A 24,640-nucleotide genomic window follows, 5' to 3' on the forward strand; every position below is an offset into this window, starting at 1 on the left:
TCCCTAGTGCTCTTACCATGATTTATAGATAGCTCTTTTTCTCTATAATTTTCCTAACCCTATCAAATTTGTCTCACTCTAACCCCACAGGTTTATTCATTACTAATACCTTTTAGAGGGATTATTGCAGTTTTTATTCTTTGGCATTTAATTAGAAAATAAAAATATCTTCACGTTTAGTATTCATTGATCCCTCCGAAACAGGGCTTTATAAACAAATAAAAGTGCATTATGATAAACTGAACACAAGATGTTTCTCAGCCCAAATGATCTCTTCTTCCTTTGTATGCACTTCAAGATAATTAACTAATGGGGAGGGGAGAAGAACAAGAGCGAGCAGGGAGGGTGGGCAGAGTGAGAGAATCTCAAGTAGACTCCATACCGAGTGCAGAGCCTGATGCGGAGCTCAGTTTCATGACCTTGAGATCATGGCCTGAGCTGAAATCAAGAATTAGATGCTTAACCCACTGAGCCACTCAGGCATCGCTCCTTCTGTATGTACTTTAAGCACTTAATCATGTACTGCCCAGCAAAGCATTAAAAAACCTATCACGAATTATCATTCATGTTTACCCACAAATCTCTCCCCAATATTTGACATTCTCTGTGATACATTATACCTTTTAAGGCCTCTTTGCATTTTTATCTTGTTATTCCATCAATTTATATTCCTTTGGAATCTCAACTTGCCAAAAATGAACTGTACTCTTCAAAGCCTCATTAAAACACCACTTCTTTGTGAAACTTTCTCCAATTCCTTGTGTCTTCTGTCCTATAAAGGGTAGTTCATTAAAGTCATATACTACTTCTCTTACTGTGTTAGTGGGTTATGCCTCTCCTAGATTTCAAGAAATAGAATTTTTGTCTCATTTATTTTTATAACCATAATTCTTGACACACAGTAGGTGCTCAGTAAAACCACAGTGATCTGAATTCATTTGTACTGCTACTTTACTGTTTTATCTATTGGTATTTTGCCATTTCCACTTATCCTGTTAGAGAGTCTCAGATTTCTTTAAGTTCTATTTTACCTGGCATATTCTTAGCACATAATCAAAGATCTTTGAATTGGAAGAAATGTTAGAAATAGCACAGCACAAAAACTTAAGCAATAAAAGAATTCATTTTACTAAATATCTTTGTTTTACTATGTATAATAAGGAGCAGGACAATATGGACTGGTTTGCTCAGGATAGCCCTAGTATAATTAATGGTACCCTCTTTCACTCTCAAATATATCTGAGTTTTGTTAAGTTTTGTGGTCATCTTAATAATGAAAAACTTTTTACTTCCTCATAAGTACTGGACAGTTGAACAGTCCTAATTATTGTATCTTTTGAATTCTGAACCATATGGATGTATTGCCTATTCAGAGAACAGTTAAAAAAAATTTTCCCTTTGTTATAGGTAGGTAAGGGTAGAGTTTTCTAGAACTAAATGAAATAAAAATACAGGCAAAATTTAATATGATAAGTAAATCAGGGGCACCTGGGTGGCTCAGTTAGTTAAGTGTCTGAATTGATTTTGGCTCAGGTCCTGATCTCAGGGTTGTGAGACTAAGCCCTGTATTGGGCTCCATGCTGGTGTGGAGCCCCTTTAAGATTCTCCTCCCCTCTCTCCTTCTCCCATTTGCTTGCACATGCATTCTCTCTCTCTCTCTCTCTCTCTCAAAAAAAAAAAAAAAAAAAAAGATAAATAAATTGAATATTGGGCTAAGTGCTAAATGATTAATTTGACAACAAATTAGGACATTTTCTTAGGGCTTTAGATTGCTTATTAAACCAGAAAGGCACTGAATATAAGAACTTAAAATAGCTTAACAGAAGCAGAAAAAAGCTAAATAAACTTCATGGGCCAAGATTAGACAACAGGGGAAAATCCTTAGGAATAGTGGCTTCTATTTTGGCTACTTCAAAGGTCAATGAATATAAAAAATGATGTACACTTCTAAAGAAATTTAATTAGGATAAACTGTCTTGGCTAAGGCTTAAAGGAATAAAGCAATAGATAAGTCTTCATTTAAGCAGTTTTTAATGTCCAATGAGCAACCACTTTTTTTCTTTTAACCTAAGAAAATTTTAACTGTTCAATGATCTGAATCAGATTTTTCTGCTACACCTCCGAAGACTTTTATCTGAGCCAAAGACATACACGCCATGTTTCAGCCAAAATAAAATTCTGCCGCCAAGCTGTAATGTTCTGAAAAATAAATTTTGGAGTCTAACTGAATTTTAGAAAAATCACTCACTGGGCAAAAACAGTAATTATTCTGAAAAACATTTGGTAATATACTTTTCAGATAAATATCCATTTATAATACATTTTCAAGAGTTTTCAATTATAGAAATTGACTTTGGAGTTTTAAAAGAAGATGGATACATTATCTAAGAACCATTTAAGTTAATGTGTACATATATATCTATAAACATGTAGGTAAATGTAGCTATCATTAGATATCCTTCACATAACATAATGCATTTATAAGATATGTATACACACCTCCACGTGGGACTGTTTTAACCAGCTCTAAAAAATTCTAACTGAAGAGAAGTCTTAAAATTAGAGATTATATGGCTGAAGCTGAGAAACAGAGTTAAGCAAATATATACTAGATCATATATGTACATTTTCTTGAGTCAAAAGGTCTCTGGATGTATTCCTACAGGAAGATTTAGAATACAAAAATCTATTGGTATTGCTCTAATGGTTAAGTGTAATGAAGAGGCAGAAAGTGATCCTTTAAATATACATTCTCAGATACACTATAAGCTATAAACCAGGGTTTTCCCAATCTTGGCATTCCTATTATTTTGGGCCAGATAATTCTCTGTTGTTGATGGCTGTCCTGTATATTACAGGATATATAAGTGGCATCTTGGGCTTTTGTCCTTTCCCTACTGCCCACTCAACTGTAACAACCAAAAGTGAAGGGAAAAACTGCTCCTGGTTGAGAACTACTGCTGTAAATAAATGAGGCAATGTAGTATAGAACAGGTTAGACTGGGTTGGGATTCAAGAGGCTGGGATTTTTTTTTTTTTAAGATTCTATTTATTTATTTATGAGAGAGAGAGAGAGAGAGAGAGAGGCAGAGACACAGGCAGAGGGAGAAGCAGGCTCCAATGCAGGACTTGATCCCAGGTCTCCAAGATCACACCCTGGGCTGAAGGCGGCACTAAACCTCTGAGCCACCTGGGCTGCTTGACTTTTTTTTGGGCCCGAGTTTTTTGGTCTGATCCAGTTTTTTTGGCTCTAACTTTGGGATCTTGTGTAAATTATTGCATCCAGCCATTCTCAAAGTAGGTTATGGATGGTAGTATTGCTAAATCAACTAAGAACCTTATATAACAGATGAATCCACTTAATTTTCTTGGGCCATATATTTTTCTATTTTACAATTAAAAATATTGACTAGGAACTTTAATTTAGGCTCTAATGCCATAGCTTGTGATAAATCACTTCCTATACGATAAGCAGCTAGAGAAGCTATACAATAAAAATAAAAAATAAATAAATGCAGGTATGAGAGCACTGTCAAAGTAGCCAAGACTTGGTAAGATAATGTTGCTGGGAGTAGAAAACCTTAAGGAGCTAGGGTGACATTTAAAAAGTTGATTTCCCCCTCAGGGCACTTGTAAATTTTTGGCACTGGGTTAGAGGTTGAGAATCTAGGAAAAGGGCTCTTAATAAGAGACAGAAAAGTCAACAGAGCTTTTGACAATCTCCAGGATGCTGAGACAAAAACTGGAGTTTGGGGCTGCTAAGGCAGTCAGAATTGAGGTATCATGTTCTTTAGGAGAAGGAAAGGTATTTGCCAAATTTGTAATGTTACAGGACAAGAAGGCAAGACACTAAGCAGAAGGCCTCTAAAAGGCAGAGTAGCATTTTTAGCACTCATATGGTGCCAACAACAACCTATCAAGTATGGGCCCTAGTAAATACTGTAGAATTTCAGTTGAGATTTCAGGAGAGCTATAGCATAGGAGTGGAGGCAAATTAAAAGCCTTAGAAAAGCTGTAACTTAACCTGGAGTTGGTTCAGTCCTCAAACTATCTGCTCTAGCTGTTTTTTTATAGGAAAATAATACCACCAACAGAAATGCTATAGTTTATTATGGAAAATATATAGTATTTAATGAAAATTTATCAGGCAACCCAAGACATGAGGCCCTCCCAAAAGAAGACAAAAGAAGACTCATAGATGACTAAGATATAATTTTTGGATATGCAATTTATTATTACTGTCAATAACATGTTCAAAAAAATAAATGACAAGATAGATGATTATAGTATAGAACTGATGGTAATAAAAAAAAGGATCTAATAATATAGAAAGTAAAAAATGTGACTAATGAAATAAAGAACTCAATGAGGTGTTGAAATGCAGATTGGTCAAAGTAGAAGGGAGGATAGTGAACTAAATGCCAGGTCACTAAGATATGTGTAACTGGTGTTCCAATTAGAAAGAGAGGAATGTAGTATCCAAAGAGATAAAGGTTGGAAAATCTCCAAAACTGGTAAGAGTCATCAACCACAGATCCAAGTACTAAAAACTCTGCAGGATAAATACAAGAAAACCAGAACCAAGTCCAAAGTTAAAGTCAAAGAAAAATTCTAAAAAGCAGACAGAGAAAGTGGAAATATATCTAAAGAAGCAAGAATAAAATTAACAACTGACTTCTTTTTTTTTAAAGATTTTATTTATTTATTCACGATAGATATATATAGAAAGAGAGAGAGAGGCAGAGACACATGCAGAGGGAGAAGCAGGCTCCATGCAGGGAGCCTGACGTGGGACTTGATCCTGGGAGTCCAGGATCGCGCCCCGGGCCAAAGGCAGGTGCTAAACCACTGAGCCACCCAGGGATCCCCTAACAACTGACTTCTTGACAAAAATAAAAGAATCCAAAGATTATGGAAGTCACTGTAAAGAGTCAAAGAATATACCGTCTAATACAGAGTTCTATACTTCTATACTTCAGAGTTCTTCAGAGTTCTATACTTCAGTTCTATACTGAAAGGCAAAATAAAAGATAACTGCAGGAGCGCCTGGGTAGCTCAATTGGTTAAGCATCCCACTTTTGTTTTCAGTTCAGGTCATGATCTCAGGGTTTTAAGATCAAGCCCTACGTTGGGCTCTGTGCTGAACATGGAGAGTGCTTGGGATTCCCTCTCCCCGCTCTCACTTTGCAGCAGCCCCCATGCTTGCTCCCTTCCCCTTTCTCAAAAAACAAACAAACAAAAAAAACCCTGCAAACAAAAACTAAGAGAATCCACATTCTTGGTGAAATAATAAAAGAAGCAGGGGAGGCAGAAGAAAAATGATAAAATAATTCTTAATTATTCAGATGAAAACATGGAAATGCAGGAGGAGAAGAACAACAATGTAAAGAGTAAAATTCAACTGCACAAAATGATAACAGTATTTTGTCACTACAAGGCATTAAAATGTAGAATTAAGGTGACTGACAACAATAATACAGAAGGTTGGAGGTCTTAAATGGAATTAAAATCTTCTAAGATCTTCCATTGTATGAGAAGTGGCAAACCTTATAGTTTATATTTGACTTCAATATGTCAAGGATACATTTTTGTAATCTTTAGGGCAAACATCAAAAGGATATACAACTGCCAAGCAAATAGAAAAGGAAATGAATAAAAAAAACCTTGTTCAATTCCAAAAGAAGCAGGAAAGAAGAAAAAAAGAAGATAAACACGTGAGACAAACAGGAAAACAAAGAGTAAGATGTGAGATAGGAATCCAGTTATATGAGTAATGTATATTAAATATAAATAGACTCCAATTAAAAGATAGAATGAATAAAAAAAATACAATAAAGTGCATTCTAATTACCAAAAAAAAATCTTGTATTTAAGAACAGAAAGGTTGAAAGTAAAGGGATTGGAAAGCCATGCTAACACTAAAACAACATAAAACTGGTAGTTAAACTAATAAGAGATGCAAAAGATATTCATCATTAGAGGTAATGGAGGATATTTCCAAATGATAAAAGGTTCAATCCATCAAGAAGATAGAAAGATTCTAAACTTACACGTCATTTACATACATATATATATAGCTTACACATGAATGAAAGCTTCAAAATATATAAAGCAGAATTAGATGGAACCAAAACAAGATATATAAAAATCCCAATCATAAGAGGACACTTTACTTTTATTTTATTTTGTGTTTTAAAGATGTTATTTATTTATTCATGAGAGACACAGAGAGAGAGGCAGAGACATAGGCAGAGGGAGAAGCAAGCTCCCTGTGGGTAGTCCGATGCAGAACTTGATCCCAAGACCCAGGATCATGACCTGAGCCAAAGACAGATGCCCAACCACTGAGCCACACTGGCTCCCCATAGGAGGACACTTTAATAAACATTTCTCAATAACTGATAAAACAAGCAGACAAAAACTAAACAAGAGTATAAATGATCTGGACAACAAACTCAACAAAACTGACCTTTCTGTATATGGTAAGACTATATTTAAGAATGTTGGTATATTAAAAAAAAAAAAGAATGGCAACATATATATTGTTTTCAAATGCACAAAAAATGTGTATAATACTGATCACATGATGTTCAATACGACAAAGTTTCAACAAATTTTGAAGAACTAAATAAAATCATTCTGACCACAATAAAGTTAAACCAAAACTCAGAAACAAAAAGATAATTAGAAAATATCTAAATATATTCCAGATATTTATTAATTAAGCAGAACTTCCTAAATAACTTCTAAAGAATATATCACAATAGTAACTAGAAAATGTTTTGAACTAAAAATAATAAAATAGACATATCAAAATTTAGAAATTTTGTAAGTAGAGAATAGAATAAAGAAAAAGTATGCAAAATTAAAAAAATAAAACATTCAATGCAGAAAATCAACAAAGGCAGGGTTGGCTTTTTTCTTTTCATAAAAAGATTTTATTTATTTCAGAAGGAGAGCAAGAGAGCACGACTCTGCAAGAGAAGCAGACTCCATGATAAGCAGGGAACTGGACATGGGGCTTAGTCCCAGAACCCTGGTATTATGACCTTGGCTTACTGCAGACTGAGCTACCCAGGTGCCCTCGTTCTTTACAAGACTAATAAAATTGATAAATCTTGTCATGGCCATGAAAATGTGCCTCTCAGATATTCCAAGTGGAACTATGGTCTGAAATTCACCACTGCATTCATACTGAGGCCATGTTTCCCTTGAGCACAACAGGAGTAGCATAGAGACCTGTTCTTGAGATACATGGGATTCCTTTGGGCAACTTTGCTTGTTGGGCAACTTTGGCTTGTGGATTCCTCTCTGGCTTTGTCAAAACCTAACTACATTGCAATCTATGTGTCTTTCTGCCCAACCTTCCTTTGGTCCTGCTAACACAAGGGTCAGACTTGTACAATTTGATAGGTTTCCCTGTTTCCTCCGGCTTCTAATTTATCTTCTGTTATAGGTGTTTCCTTCCATTAATCTTTTGAGTGTCAAGCCTCATCTTGGCATCTATTTCTTTGAAAATCCAAATTAGCATAAACTTAAAGGAAGAGTGATCAAGGAAAAGAGAAAGAGCAGACATTTAATTCCAAGATTAGGAATCTAAAAAGGAACATCACTATAGATCCTACAGTAATTAAGAAGATGGAAGAATACTAGAAATAATTTTATGCTATTAAATTTGAGTACTTAGGTGAAATATATACAAACCCTGAGAGAAATACAATTTATCAGAACTGACATAGAAAGAAATAGAAAATTGGGCACTCCTATTCAATTAAAGAAGAATCTGTAATGAAAAACTATCCAATAGAGTATTCTCTAGGCCCAGATATTTTGATGGGTGAGCTCTTTCAAATATTTACATAAAAATTACCTCAAGCTTATAAAACTCTCCCAAAACAGAAAAAGGGCACTTCCTAATTCACTTCATAAGGTTATTAGAATGTTCCTGCACAAACTAACAAGGAAGTTACAAGAGAGAAAAATTAAGAAACAAACTCTTTCATAACACTGCAAAAATCTGAGATAAATATAATCAGATAAAATCCAGCGATATATTAAAAGAATATCATGACTCTACTGGGACTATCCCAATAATGCATGGAAAAATGGAATGTTTACCATTCCAATGGAATGATGTAATTCACACATTAAAAAAGGGGGAGGGTGAAAAATCATATAGCAATCTCTAATAGATACAGAAAAGTTATTTGATAAAATTCAACTCCCTTTATGACTAAAAACACCTTAACATCATCAACAACTAAATTCTTTGTAAACTATTAATGAAAGGAAACTTTCTTAATCTGTTAAAGAGTATCTATAAAGAGATTACAGCAAACTTTATCCTTTTTGTTGAAATACTGAAGATTTTCCATGGGAGATTGGGAATGAGACAAAGATACTCACTATAACCATTTCAGTTATACTCATAGTCATTGTGCTTCACTGTGCTAATAGTGTAGTAAGAAAAATAAAAAATAAATTCAAAGATTGGGAAAGAAGAAATTAAACTGTTATTATTCATAGATGATATCATTATATACACATAAAATCCAAAAGAATCAACAGACATATTATTATAATTAATAAGTAGAAACAAAGCAATTATAAAAATTCATATTCCAGTAAAACACAATTGGAAACTTAAAGTATGTTATTTAAAAATGATGTACCTGTATGTATAAAGGTGACAGTGGATAACTGAGGACTTGTTGATAGATAAAAGACTGGAGGGTGAATTTGTGTGTATATAAAAGACTAATCAGTTTTTCTGACTAATTAGTAATGATGGAAAGGTTTTCTACTGATCTTTATAACTATGAATGTTTCTATATTTGATCTGAGCTCAGAATTAAAAAAAAAAAAGGATAGTACCAAAAAATAAATAATAAATGGGGATGCCTGGCTGGTTCAGTTGGTAGAGCATGTGACACATGATTTTAGGGTCGTGAGTTCAAGCCCCATGTTGGGCATAGAGCTCACATAAAGAAAATACAAAAAAAAAGTGGGGGGGGGAGGGAATCTCATAAAAGTTATATATGTAAGACCATTATACTGAAAAAAACTAACATTTTGAGAAAAATTAAAGACCACCTAAGTTAATAGAGTAAAATACTCTATGGTTTGGAAGACACAATATTGTAAAGATGTCAATTATTTCCAAATGGGCTAAGATATTCGATATATAATTCAATTCAATAAAATTCTAGTAAGAATTAAGAAATTTCAGGGGGAAAACAATAATCTGATTCTAAAATTTATGCGGAAATGCAAAGGGTCAAGAAAAGCCAGGATAAGCTTGAAGAACAAAGTTAGAAGTCTGGCATTACCAAATAAAAAGACTAATTATAAGTTAAGTAAATAAGAGTCTAAACTGGTTATAAAGATAAAGAAAACAACAGAAAAGAATAGTCTAGAAAAAGACTGACAGATATAAGGTAATGTGTAATGTGACAAAGGTATCAATTTACTGCAGTAAGGTTGTTCCTTTTAATAAATGATGGTCGGTCAACTGGTTATTCATATGGGTAAAAGAAATGAATTGTCCCTCTACCTCATACCATATATAAAAATTAATTCTAATTCCAGGACTGTGAATGCAGATGAAAAGAGTAACATAAATTTTTAGGGGAAAAAAAGAACAATAGGAAAACCTTTTAATGAGCTAGGAATATGCAAAGATTTTCTTTATAAGAATATGAAAAGTGGGGATCCCTGGGTGGCGCAGCGGTTTGGCGCCTGCCTTTGGCCCAGGGTGCGATCCTGGAGACCCGGGATCGAATCCCACATCGGGCTCCCGGTGCATGGAGCCTGCTTCTCCCTCTGCCTGTGTCTCTGCCTCTCTCTCTCTCTCTGTGACTATCATAAAAAAAAATAAAAATAAAAATAAAAACTCTTTAAAAAGAATATGAAAAGTATTTCCCATAAAGGAAAAACATTATTAACTGGTCTATATTAAAATTAAGAGCTTTATTTCTCAAAAGATATCATGAAGGTCTGAAAAGGAAAGCCACAAGGTGGGAGAATATAGTTGCAATACATTTATCTAACAAAAGACTTGTATGCAGACTGCTAATAGAATTATATATCAAGAAGACAATCTAATATGGGCAAAAGACTTCAACAGGAACTCTACAAAAGAAGATATCTAAATTCTAATAAGCAAATGAAAAGGGGCCCTACCTCACTAACTTAGGGAAAATCTAATGAAAGACACAATGAGAAACCAGAGCATACTCACCAGAATGGTTAAAATAAAAAACATGGACAGTAGAAAATGCTGATGAAAATGTGGAAAAATAAAAGCCATTCTATATACTGATGGTGGGCATATCAATTGGTACTACCACTTCAGAAAACTAGAGGTAAAAAAATGGAACTCTTCTGTAGCATAACTGTGGTTATGTGGTGGTAGTTTCATGATCTTATGCATTTGTTAAAGCACACAGAACCTTGACACCATGACGGGTGAACTGTATTACTAACAAAACCAACCTAGATATGAAAGGAAACCAAAATGCAATACAAACTCTTAGAAACAAACCAAACTTTATTACAAATGAATAACGTAAACACACTGAAGTGGATGGAATAAAAGCACTAATCTGAAGTGACTCTGGAACAGTATTTTGACTGGACATCAGAGCGCTAAAGATGAAAAGAACTTTATAAACAAATAGTGAACTCTAGAAAGTAAATATATTGCGCACAAGAGTGTGGGTAAGTAATTCAAAACTACTTTAGGATGGAACAAATAAGTAAATATATTTTAGATAATGAGAGCCAAAACTTTCAATGACAGAGGAAGAAGTTAAAAGGAAGGAAAGGGTGTAGGCGAGAATGAACTCTGTTGTTGGACCAGAATCAAAGGTATCAGCAGTTTCAACTCATGGAATTCAAATATATAAATAGATAGATAGATATGGAAATAAATACAGATGGATATGTATGCATGAGTTATCATATGTACATATATTGCCAATCTATTTGCTAAGAGGGTCCCAAAGCAATGATCCTCAATTAGCAATGAGCATGTCTAGCACCCAGATCTGGGTTTCTAAATATCATTTGCTAATTAAAGGAACCAGGATTACTTGAAGAAGTGGTTGATTCCAGGAATGAAAAGGAAAAAGACAAGCACCTAAAGCATCATAGGTTGTCAAAAAGTAAGATAACACTCAAAAAAGGATGGAGACAGAGTAAGATGAAAAAGTCTATATATTGGGTGATTCTATTTCAAAAAGAGACAGAACTAAGTGTCAGTAGTAGAAGCCAAAATAACAGTTGCTTCTAAAGTGCTACAAGTGTTCTATCTTGATCTGGTAGTAGTGACACAGGTGTGTTCACTTAATAACTAGTAATACCAACTTCAGATGCATAAAACTTAAAAACAAACCGTATGAGATGTTCTATATTTTGATTATGGTGATTATTTAGTAAAATATACGTGTATTTCACTCTATGTAATCTATACCTCAATAAATCTGACTAAAGGTCCTTCCAAAATAATGGTATAATAGTTAACATTTGCCTAGGCTAATCTCCCAGGGCTAGGGCTGAGATCACTAAACTACAGAAACCATTCCCCAAAGACATTCCTTCGTCAGAAATGTAACAGTTCCATATATGTTATTCTAAATTTTTTTACCTCCTTGCCTAATTAAAGGACTTTGTCTTTTGTGGTTACAAAAAACTAAAACAGAACATGAGTTAATAACTTAGTTGTTTATACTCCTGGTTAAGAAATAAATACTTCAAAAATCCAAAGAACTTTTTTCTATGAATGTCATAGACATTTTGAAAGAATGCTACTTAATTTGTTCTATCCACACCATCACCAAACTATGCCAACAAGATCATCATTTAAAATTACTTTGGCTATAGTATAATAACATTTTCAAAATGACTTGTAACGATATATTGTAGGAGTAGGAGTTGTGATGATGTGCTGACATTATTCTTCCAGCTGCTGAAGTTGTTTTCCTTTAGAGTTTGCATTTCCTATTCCACATTTTCTGTACTTTATGTCTACTAGATTGCAAAGCACATTGACCTTTTCTTATAGAGTAATGTGCAGCACTGAGTATTATTAAAGAACATGAAAACTTAACTAGCAAATGGAGTGACAAGTTTCTTTCAGGTCTCAGGAACATGAAGACAAGTAACTTCAATAACCCCATTTACTTATAAGGAAATGACAAGGGCACTATGATGTGACTATCTTAAATTATAAGCAATCAAATGCAATGATTATTTAAAATGATAAACATAGATTGCTAGTAATGCTAGATGAGTACATGATACTTTGTAATTTATCAAAAGAGAGAAGCACTCACCAAGACTTGACTTATTGAAGTACTAGATGCTTAGTTGCTAAAAAGTTTTGTTTCTATCATCCCACAAAAGCATAAATGTGAGGCAACATCAAATCACCTAATCCAGTGGTTCTCAAAGTGAGATGGCAGATAGACAGCATTGCTATTTTACCTTTTCAACAAATATACAACCCTACACTGCCCTTCCCCCAGATTCTACATCCCATATTTCTTATATATCTTTTCGAGGATGTATACTCTAGTCCTCTTCACAGGGATGTATCAGGTTGAAGTAAACATACTTCTATGAAGGCAGGGCTATATTTACCAAACGTCTACTAGGTGATTCTGTCTGACATGGCAGCCCCTGTCTTCCAGTTGAAAACCTCTGACCTAGTCTATTTTCTCCTTTTGGGCAAAATTACAATTCAAACAGCCCAGAAAGAATTCTCAAAGTACTCAGAAAAGTCTACAATTTATTCTTCAATGGACCTATTTCATTGTGTCACATAAGAGCCAAAGTGTGAAATGCATTATTTTCAACTTAGAATAAAAATCTTATTGCTTTTTCCAATTTTTAGGGACATGTTTTGTACAGAAAGTTGGAGAAATGTAAACTTTCTGTAAAGACATATATCTATGTATGTGGATGTATGTACATATGCATGTATATAAAATACTTATTTTTGTAATTGTTAATATAATAAGGTGTTAATACATGAAGACCTCATTAGTAGTTGCTGTCCAGTAGGTAATACAAATCTTTAGTCTAAGTTTTTCTATATTTATAGACACAAGAATGACTTCCTTGACCTGACTCCCATGATACCTAATAGGTTCATTCAACATTAAAAAGGATCAAAATGTACAAAATCATATTTTCTTTCCTGCCTGTCATTTCTGGCTTCTTACTCTTACTACTTTCCAGCATTCCTTGCCACCTTCCACCCCCACCCCCAAAAAAGCTTGGAACTCAATTAGCTTGCAAGCAATGAGACAATGGTTGATATGTGACAAAACCTCTGGGCTAGATGGATATACAAAGTGGATACACAACTGAAATAGAGCCAACCAAAAAAATGAGTGTTAAAGACTTCAGATCCACAGTTTAGTAAAGAGGGATTCAAAGACTACATGTATAAAATAACAGAAAGTGGTTTATAGACGCAAAATCTCAAAAGGAGAAAGGTCTCTAGCATTAAATACCAAGAAAACTGATTTTGTTACATTATTGCTAAATGCCACAAACTTAGCAATGATCATTTAAAAGTACTCTACAGTGTGAGGTTTAAGGAACAACGATTCCTAATTAGTGTTTTAATAAGTGTGTTAGCACTGCCTTGTGCCATTCTGGAATGTCACTTATGGTAAATTAAGGGACACTTTCCCTCCCCATCTTCCATTAGTATTTTAATGCTAGGAGGTGGGAAAAAGCTGATCCATATTCAAGAGCAAAGGAGGAAAAACAATAACAAATTGGCATCTCTTCTGTGAATTGCCCCACAGGCCAAGCATTTTTATGTTCTTAATCATTATTAAATGACTTAACATGACACCCAGAGCCTGGCGAATGATTGCATCCTGACATGAGAACGAATTACAAATGAAATGAAAGATCAAGCCGTATTAGAGGATTGCCTCTGGGAAATGAAAATCTTTAATTCTCTTTTATTATTGACATTTATTTGGCTGCCATGAATAACAACATAGCAAAGAGATTCAGCTATGCTTGTGCACTGAATAGCTTATCCCAGGGCTCAAAACTGCATTAACATTTATCATGTTTGCTTTTGTAGCTGACACCACTGAACAGATTCTCTATCCATCTTGTATTTATCATGCATTGCAGATATAGTGCATCCTCTAATTTAAGTTCATTTTCATATAGTAGGAAGAGCAAAGATTAGCCAATGTCTCTCCTCAAATAAATTCCTGCTAGTAAGTATTCCTAAGAATGGTTTAATAGATTTAATAAAGAACAAAATGAGTTGACAAAGAAATTGAATCACAGGAAGGGGGGGCTAATTTTAAAGATTTCAACTTTGGGGAAATTGTGCAAATTCACGATGAAGAAGACACTTGTACAATATGTATATCTGGAATATCTAAAGCCTTAAAATAAATGTCTCTATAAAGAGCAACCAAATAGCATTTTATGAATCTGAAGGCAGTACTACAGTTCCTGTAAGATAAGAAGTCTGCATGTTTTTCACTTTTCTAAACAGTATTCATTGCTAAGACAGGAACAGGCCACATCCTATATGAAGACAGCAATCCAGATAGTTATTATCAACGCAGGGATGTCTTTTCATGACATTTCTTTTCTCTCTTGCACAAATTAACAGCATGGCTTTTTCTGTCACAGTAATAAAAGATTACATGGTACTTGATGCCTTTGCTTATATGATCCTCTTTGCTAATACTACTGGATTGCCCTCCTTTCTTTAATTCCCACCTAGAATTCAAGGCTGAGCAAACATATCAATATATCTTGGGAAAATCACTTAGTATCTCTTGATTCTTTTATTTCTTTAAAAAAAAAGATTTATTTATTTATTTTAGAGAGAGAGAAAGAATGAGCAAGCATGGGTGGGAAGAGGGGCAGAGGTAGAAGTAGAGAATCTTAAGCAGACTCCCCACTGAACATGGAGCCCAATGTGGGGCCAGATCCCATGATCATGACCTAAGCTTAAACGAAGAGGTGGACACTCAACTGACTAAGCCACCCAGGCATCCCTATATCTGATTCTTGATTGGAAATTATTTTTAACTTTTATTTCTGTTTTTTTTTTATAATTTTGATCATAGAAAATTTTAAACATATATACAAGTGGAGGTAATAACATAATGACCACCCCTCATATACCCATCACCCAGCTTCTACAATTATTAACTCATGATAAATCTCATTTCATCTATAACTCCACTATTTGTCACTCAGGGAATTAATATGAAATAGATATTTTCTTAAGTAAGTCTGTGAATGTTGCTTTTGACAATTCTAAAGTAAGAAAGTTGGAATAAATGAATTCTAGGGTTTCTTCTCCCCAAAATTTGACAATAATCTTTTCTTTGACCCTTTCCAGGAATATATGCATGTGTGTGTGTTTGTGTGTACACAAATACATTTTAAAGATTTTATTTATTTGAGAGAAAGAGTGAAAGAGGGAGAGAGAGAGAGACAGAGAGAGAGAGACAGAGAGAGAGCGTACAGGCAGGGAGAAAGGGAGAAGCAGGGAGCCTGATGCACGGTTTGATCCCAGGACTCAGGGATCATGACTTGAGCTGAAGGTAGATGTTTGACTGGGCCACTCAGGCACCCCTCAGGCTTATATATTTAAGAAAACTTTACTTCATATTCATTTTAGAACTACCATATGATTTCTGGGTGTTTATCTGAAAGGAACAAAAACGCTAACTCAAAAATATATCTATACTCCCATGTTCATTGCAGCATTATTTATAATAGCTAAGACAATAGTCCCCTGACGGATGAATGAAGAAAATGTGAAACACATACACACACACACACACACACACACACACAGAAAGACTATTCAGACATAAAAAAGAGAAGACAATCCTGCCATTTAAACAATATGGATGAACCCCAAGGGTATTATGCCAAGTTAAATCATTCAGTGAGAGAAAGACAAATATTGTACGATCTTACTTGTATGTGGAATCTAAAACAAACAAAACAAAACTGAACTCATAAATACAGAGAATAGATTGGTGGTTGCCAGACACAGGGGTGGTAATGGGGTAAGCAAAATGCATGGAGGTGGTTAAAAAAAAGAAGGGTGTGTTATTTTCAAATAAATTATAAGAGAGTATAGAATTCTGTTATAAATGACTAATCTTCATTATACTGTGCTTGCATACAATTTCCACATGTACCTGTAGCCATTATAGTATCTTCTCTCCCTTGGGTGAAAATCACAATTCGTTGCCTCTTCTGGTTCACCTTTGGCAGAGCTTGTGTCTTTCTGGCTATCTCTTTAATGTCTTCAGTCTATTAATAGAGAGGAAGGAAAAGTTTTCATAACTAGTACAAGAAAGCAAAACTTAGATTAAGGATTTAGCTTGTCATGTTCAAAATATGAGAAATATGCACCCCTATTATAAGTTATTATTTAAAAATTTTAACCATATGCAAAAATAAATAGTACAATAGCCTCCAAGAGACCACCATCAAGTTGCAACAATTTTAAATTTATGATAAATTTTATTTCATCTACGGTCTCACCCACTTGCCTTTCATATTATTTTGAAACAAATCCCAGATACAATATAATATTATCTGTGAATGTTTTATTATGTACCCCTGAAAGGTAATGACTTACACATAACCGCATAACTACTGTATTTTTAAAAAGAATTAACAATAATTTCTTATTATCAGCAAATAGCCAACTTTCAATTTCTAATTAAAGAGAGATTTGTAAAAAAAAAAAAAAAAGGAATACTTAATTATTTTAGAGGTTTAGAGAATTATGCTGACAATGGAAATAATGTTACTAAACTGCCAAATTTTTCCAAGTTCTAAAATGAGAGAAAGAGATGCTGTTTCCTACAGACTTTATTTTATTTAAAAAAGATAAAGGAAAAAAAATAAAAAAGATAAAGGTAGGGATGCCTGGGTAGCTCAGTGGTTGAGCATCTGCCTTTGGTTCAGGGCGTGATCCTGGAGTCCTGGGATTGAGTCCCACATTGGGCTCCCTGTGGGGAGCCTGCTTCTCCCTCTGCCTGTGTCTCTGCCTCTCTTTCTCTGTGTCTCTCATGAATAAGTAAATAAAATCTTAAAAAAAAAAAAAGATTAAAGGTAAAAAAAATCCAAACTAATTCTAGGAACTTGATACTACTTGTCAGATCATATAGAACATGAAGTTTACATCATAAATGTTCTGACTTGAAATCTAATTCTTGAGCTATTATCAGTAGTGTTTTTAGAATCATCTTTTCAACTATTTTAGATAATTTAAAAATCCATGTCTGAATTCAGTGGGCCCCTAATCCATCCATAGTTTGGGCTTTACTGGTAGTCTATCACTGTGTAGTTTTAAAGAGTTATGGAGAGAGTAACACATACCAGAGGAGAAATATATCTGAGTGGTATCAAGATGTTTAATTAGAACAGAGGTAGACAAATCATAATGGTTACAAAGAACATCAGAAACTATGATATTTTTAAAGGTATGAAAATCTTTAGTGAAATATTTGTATGCTGTTTGTTCACTACATACTTAAGAAATTCCAGATGATAAATGAAGCTAAGCTTCTACTATACCTAACATGATGATTCTAGACAACCGTTGTTTCTGAAAAGAATAGCCATGTGTGGTTAAGACAATGCTGCTGACCTTTCAAACATGCTGAGTATTTCTTTGTGTTGTTCATTTTGGAACAAAACTAAGCCTGATAATATGAGAAAAGAAATTCTTTAGGGAAAAACTATTAGAAATGACTAGTAACAGCTGAAAGGACCACCCCCCCCAAAAAAGAAAATTAAAATTAAAAGAAGTCACATAATGATGATATTTTCATTCTCTCAAATAAACATATATATTAAATTAAAATGACTGACATATATTTTCCCAATTTCCTTACCAAACTTAAGTTTCACAACTGTCAGCATTTTGCTTATGATTGAGTACAGTTCCTATTTAATAAAGATAAAGGGGTAAAGCCCAGAAACACATTCATTTTATCAACTTGGGAACAGAATACCATTGCATGTAGTGGATATTTTTAAAATAGAGGTCTTTCTTCAATGTGTTATAAGGAATTATTTAAGAATGAAAATTCATGGTTGTCTTTTACCAAGCCAGTGGTAAGATATATTTTTTAATGGGAATTTTGGTAATCTAATCAAAGAAAACCTTCTTCTTCTTCTTCTTTCTTCTTCTTCTTCTTCTTCTTCTTCTTCTTCTTCTTCTTCTTCTTTTTTTTAAAGATCATTTATTTATTCATGAGACACACAGAGAGAGAGAGAGAGAGAGAGAGAGAGAGAGAGAGGCAGAGACACAGGCAGAGGGAGAAGCAGGCTCCAAGCAGGGAGCCGGATGCAGGACTCGATCCCGAGACTCCAGGATTACGCCCTGGACTGAAGGCAGGTGCTAAACCGCTGAGCCCCCGAGGCATCCCTCAAAGAAACCTATCTTATCTCTCAAATGAAATCTTACAAAAATGGCAATTCAAGATTGAAATAAGCTTCCCAAATATAAAACACAAATCTTTACAGAATGGTTAAGCTTTATTCTAGTTGTATCCATATCCACAGTTCATACAAAACTCCTTTGTTACTCGGGGATCACTGTCAGTGAACACCAAATTTAAATTTCTTACTATGTCTTTGAGAAGCCATTGCTTTGGCCTCAATAGTTGATCCCCATCTAGTATGGAATCTTTTCTTAAAATCTCCATTTTGTCTTCTCAAAGTTACATATTTCTAGTTCTGCTGCTACCTCCATCTCTCTGTAGACTCTTCTTCCTTATACTTGGGCTAACACTTAACAGAATTATGAAATTACAGGAGACTTGAGAGTGTGACACACCTGGATTTCTGCTATTTGAGGAGGTAAATAAACCTCTATGAGGGTCCATTTCCTTATCTACAAAACTAAGAAAATAATTATGTTGAAAGACATTTGGGGATGCCTGGGGGCACAGTCATTTCTTCTTTTTTTTTTTTTTCTTAGTTTCAGCTCAGGTTGTGATCTCAGGGTCATGGGATTGAGCCCTGCCTTAGGCTCCATGCTCTGAGCAGAGTCTGCTTTAAAGACTTTCTCCCTTCCGTGCGCGCGCTCTCTCTCTCTCAAATAAATATTTTGAAAAAATGACATTGGGAAAGAAATATGCCAAAATTAGTGGGCAAAAGTTTGAAGAGAATCCGGATATTTGCATAGTCTCAAAGTATCTCCTCTAAGATACTTCTCATTACAGATTAGTAGGTGAAATGAGATATTTGCATAGTCCTCAAATATCGTCCCCAAGATATTTATTAAATACAATAAGAAAGCAAAACATTACAAAAAATAAGCTGGCATACACCACCTTAACCCAGTGATGAAAGTTAACATCATCAACATTAAGGCATGGGATGTCATCTATGTCCCTGATACGATACACTAGAAGAGAAAATCACTTATGTGGTATTTCTGGCAAAAATGCATAACCTCAACTTAAATAACAGAAAATATCTGAAAAAGTCAAATTGAGGGGCATCCTATAAAATGATTGACAAATATTCTTTTTTTAAAAAAGATTTATTTATTTATTTCAAACAGAGGGAGTTGGAGAGGGAGAAGCAGGCTCCCTGCAGAGCAGGCAGTCCATTGTGGGGCTCGACTCTGCAATCACAACACTAGTTGAAGGCAGATGCATAACTGACTAAACCACCCAGGTGCCCTGACAAGTACTCTTCAAAAGGATCAAGATCATGAACAAGGAAAGAATGAGAAACTGTCACAGATAGGAAGAAACTAAGGAGACATAACAGATAAATGCAATTTGTTTTCCTGGATTAGATTCTGGATCAGAAAAAGGAAATTAAGGAGAAATTGGTGAAATCAGAATAAAAACTGTAGTTTAGTTACTGGTATCATATTAATGCTAACTTCTTTGTTTGGATAATTATACCTTTATTTGTGTAAAATGTTACATTAGGGAAGGCTAAGTGTACTATTTTTGCTAATTTTCTTAGTGTAAAATTATTTCAAAATAAAAAGTTGAACATAATTGTTGTGAAGAAAGAAGAGAAGGTAAGTGAAAGAGCTTAATGCAATATTTAGCACATGCTAAATAGTTAATAAATATTAATTTCTTTCCTCTAATGACCATCATTTTAATACTCTCCAAAACTGTTATATCCTGAGGTTGCCCCCAAATCTCTAAAAAGGGCCTCAAGAGTTTTGTGTATTGGGAATTCAATTATGGTATCTAATAAGGGAGGAGAGAAAGGAAAAGGGGGGGAGGAGTAGAAGAAAGCTCATACAATTTAGCTATGAGCCATGTATGTAACTCTAAAGTACTCACTAAACTTAATTTCTATAGGCGGTGGGTATTATTACCATATCCTTATTCTGTAGGTGAATAAACTGAGTCACAGAGAGATTAAGAAGCTTCCTAAGACCATAAAGATACTAAGTGCTAGTGCCAAGCAGGGCTAGCACCCACAGAGTCTGACTCCAGAAATTACACTCTTAACGGATATTCCATGCTATCTGCAGATTGTACTGCTTTTTTGAATTCCGGCAGTGTGCTTTCTGTTATCACAAGACTATAGCATGTTGAACTGAAATAATTTTTCTGCCACATGCACAAATCATTGCTGATCTTGTATTTAAGTTTGCTCCCCGCCTCCCTTAATTATTCTGGCTTGTATATTACCCTAGTGATTCTCAATTTTTGACTTCCAAGATATTTCTCATTTCCAAGGTCATTTGGAAATCAAATCTCCTCCTCCAATATGTTAGGATGTGAGAAAGAAAGAAATAAGTGTAGTTTATAAAGAGTACGAGACTTAAAGAGCTGGCTCTGGTTCTGGCTCCAGATGTATTAGCTATGTGTGACCTTGAACAAGTCATGGAACCTATTTTTTATCTGTTGAACTGATAAGGCATAACATGCTAACTCCCAAAAGGTTTGTATGAGTATTAAATGCATTAATGATATGTTGGAAAGGTTTTATCAACTGTGAAGCATTTTATAAATGTTAAATTATGCTTTTATTGTCACTGGTGATCACACACCTTAAATTTAGCATTGTCTTCCAAATTAAAGAATACACTCTCTTCATTCCATTTTTAACAAGCTGATGATACAAATGTTAATACTGTATAATCTACCTATTCCTATGGAATAGCAATTGTGGTGTTCCCACACATTGCCTCACTTAACCATATCACATTCTTTTGTTTTCCAAATAGAAACTCCTGTAATAATTATGGTGTTCACATGACGTGTCAGTCCCCAGTCTTATCTCCTACCACCTCCTCCTCACTTACTTCATTCCAGTCACATTGGCCTTTTGTCAGTTCTTGGAGTTCACAGTACATTACGCTCTTTCTCCTTTGGGGGCCTGTGTACTCTTGTTTTCTCTGTTTGAAATTTGTTTCCCTGTTGTTTGTTTTGCTTTTTTCTGTCAATGCTAGATATCCATATTTTTCAAGTTTTACTTTCCTCAGAGAGTCATTCCATGACTACTGTATTTAAAACATAGAAACCTCTCCCACATTTCTTTCACAGTATATTTTCTGGTCATTTCTGTCTTGTTTCAGGGTCTATCAAAGTGTCAGGTACAGAGTTAGTGCTTAGTAAATATTTACTGAATGAATAAATGATTAAATGAAGAGAGTTAAAAGATGACCTTTCTCTTTCTGTTAACCTACTCTTTTAAAAAAAACAGTCTTCTTTTGGGACTCGGTCACCTAGAAAAGCAGCATTGTATTCTCTTAGCCAGCAGGACCTAACATAGTGTCTTATTTCCAGAAACTCTGGGTGATCATTCATTGTATTCTTTGTATTTGTGAGGAACACAAGAACCTTAGAAAAATCTCAGAGACTACTTTGGGAATCAATATCTCCTGAACACTCTGTGGACTTTCTATCCAGTGTTGATCAATGGAATTTTTGTGATGATGGATATGTTCTATATATGCATAGTCCAATATCGTAGTCCCTAGCTATGTACATACATACACTTGAAATGTGCCCACTGAGATTTAGGAACTGAGTTTTAAATTTTATTTAATTAAAAAACATTTTTTAAATTTAATTTTAATTAATTTGAATTTAAATAGTTGTATGTGGCTAATGGATGCCATACTGGATAGCACAATTCAATACTTTCTGTCTCAGTGGTATGAGATGATAGAGTCATCAATGGTCAGAGAAAGATTTCAAGTCCAGGATCCTCTGGTTAGAGTCAGGGGCTATGGGGGAAAGTTGGGAAAAGGACTGCTTTGTTTCCTTGATGGTCAGAAGTAATATATCTTAGAGATCTAAAATAAATTAAAATTCGTTGCTTGGAGTAAAACTGAATAAATGACCCAGTAGAGAAGGTTTGAATTATCTTCATCATTTGGCAGAGTCCATTGCACAAAGAATATACAAAGTATATTATATTTAGGTTTACGGAGATATTTTCTTTATTTAATAAATCAATTTTCAATACAGCTTTTTAAAAGGTTTCATAATGAAACATTTTTAAGTAACCTTATTTTTATTTAGGTTCTAAAAATACAAACCTTTAATCGGTTCAGTTCAAGATAAAGTTGATTTAAAAACACACTGCAGTCTGAACTGATTTTACAGAATAATAAAAGGACTCATGAAACTTTTTACCTCAAGAATTGTCACTTTAAATTCATAGCAGGTCTGTCATTTAAATCAGGCACTATGCAATTTTCTATTATATATACACACACACACACACACACACACACACACACACACACATATATATATATATATATCCTCTCCTGCTTTGTGCTCTGCCCAGCTCCAGTTTTTATCTCATTCTCCAATGCCCTCCTAAGCTGCCTCTTCTTACTGAAAATTGCCCAATTCATTTTAAAGATTAAATTTTTTTTTAAAAGAAAGATTATCTAAAATTTGCAGAGAAGCTAACCAGAATATCATAAACAATACCACTGAAGATATTTCCTGATGAATAAACACTGGTCTAACACTGAGGCATTTGGACTGGTCTGTTAACAGACATATCACTAGTGGCAATACTCAGTGGCTTTGGGAACTGATTGGGATTTATAATAGAAAATGAGGGTAGGACAGCAGAGCTGGTGGAAAGAAAAAAAATGCTCACCTTTCTTTTTAATCTTCTCATTTCTTTCCTCATTCATGCCCCAATTTAGAGGCAAAATTAAGGTTGAGAGGGATAAAATGCAGATTTTGTCTAGTTTGTCACAGTAGATCTGAGAGCATTAACACATTTCAATAGGTATTAAACCATTAGGATAAAGTGATTTTTTCTTGTTTGATTATTTAAAAACACCAAATTTAAACTTAGGCTTTCCTATTACTGTCTAATGGGCTAAGGAAACGTTAATGACCTTTTAAAATCATTGAATTCCTCTAGATAACATTCCATATATGGATTAATAAAAATATTCTACTCACGGCTCTTATATATACTTCAATGCTTGTAGTATTTTAGGGAATTCACGAAGGGACACATCAAGACATGGTATGCTTTACCTAATCTAACATATCACTGTCAGCATCACCAAGAGTAGTTTTGCTATGTTAGAATGTAATAAGACATACTATTATGAATATCATCACTTTGTTTATATGCTGTAATCAATTATGGCAGATTTATGGTTAAAAAAAATCTAGAATCAGTAAATAAGAACTAATGGATAGGTTAATATGGTGCCACTTAGTAGAAAATAGAAAAAGTAGTTTGTTGCTAAGACTGAATTTAAACCAAGCATATTCAAAGCATGTAGCTCAAGTGGTCAATAAAAGTATGAATTAGGCTTAATAAACTATTTAAAAATTATTATCTGCAGGTACTACAGAATCATGATCATTTGTTATGCAACATGTTATATTTCTAAGCATATACAAAACCAGTTATTTTCTAGAACTAAAATATGTTTTTTTAATGGTAACACTGAAAACAAGCTATAAATTTACATTTTACTAGCTTTTATCTAGGAAAATATTGATGTAACAAAAGAGAATACCAATTGTTAATATTAAAACTTAACATTAGTGAAATTTTAAGACATGACTGAAAACATTTACTTATATTTTCATGATCAAACATTTAATGTTTAAATTGAATATTACCCTGAGTATATCTACTTGTGAATACCAATTGCCAGTTTGGGAAATTACAAAGTGAAACTTAAATTAGATAAAAAAAAATACTTGGAAATCTTTATTCTTTCTACATGTGACTCAACCCTGTATTTATAAGAATATATTAAAACCAAAAAAGAAAACTCCCAAGAAGCTATCAGAGTTCTAATAATCAAGTATTTTGAGGCAAGCTTTCCTGCCTGATATGGTTTTTTCATAGGATCTAGCTTTTTTCATAGAATACTTATAACACAAGCTATTGTCTTCCTCCAAGAAGAGGAAGCTTTATATCTGGTTGTCAAGTCCTATGACATGGGTAACATGCACATGTATTTTACTTTGTTGCTCGATAATGAATCTGTCTTTAGTACATTTAAATAATAGTTCCATCACAAATTCATACAACACTTTTCTCTAAAGAGTTCAAAGTTAGCTTACTGATATATCTAATCAATGCTCACAGATTCTCTAGATGGTAGACAATACTGAGCATG

The 24,640-nt window shown here is 34.0% G+C and overlaps 1 protein-coding gene and 1 non-coding gene across 12 annotated transcripts in view; one reads left to right on the forward strand and one right to left on the reverse strand.

Annotated features, from left to right (window-relative positions):
- The window catches only part of ADK (adenosine kinase), a 498,050-nt gene that overhangs the window by 71,578 nt on the left and 401,832 nt on the right, over window positions 1-24,640 (reverse strand). For all 11 annotated transcript variants that reach the window (XM_041748691.1, XM_041748694.1, XM_041748697.1 and 8 more), the window contains one exon: window positions 16,215-16,329. In XM_041748691.1, the coding sequence (XP_041604625.1) occupies window positions 16,215-16,329 (115 nt within the window). The remainder of the gene's footprint in view (window positions 1-16,214; window positions 16,330-24,640) is intronic.
- Window positions 8,780-8,848, forward strand: LOC121488556. The gene has a single exon (XR_005987170.1). It is a non-coding gene; the product is annotated as a small nucleolar RNA U2-30 (small nucleolar RNA).

The sequence above is a fragment of the Vulpes lagopus genome, chromosome 3 (assembly GCF_018345385.1).
Source record: "Vulpes lagopus strain Blue_001 chromosome 3, ASM1834538v1, whole genome shotgun sequence".
NCBI lineage: Eukaryota > Metazoa > Chordata > Mammalia > Carnivora > Canidae > Vulpes > Vulpes lagopus.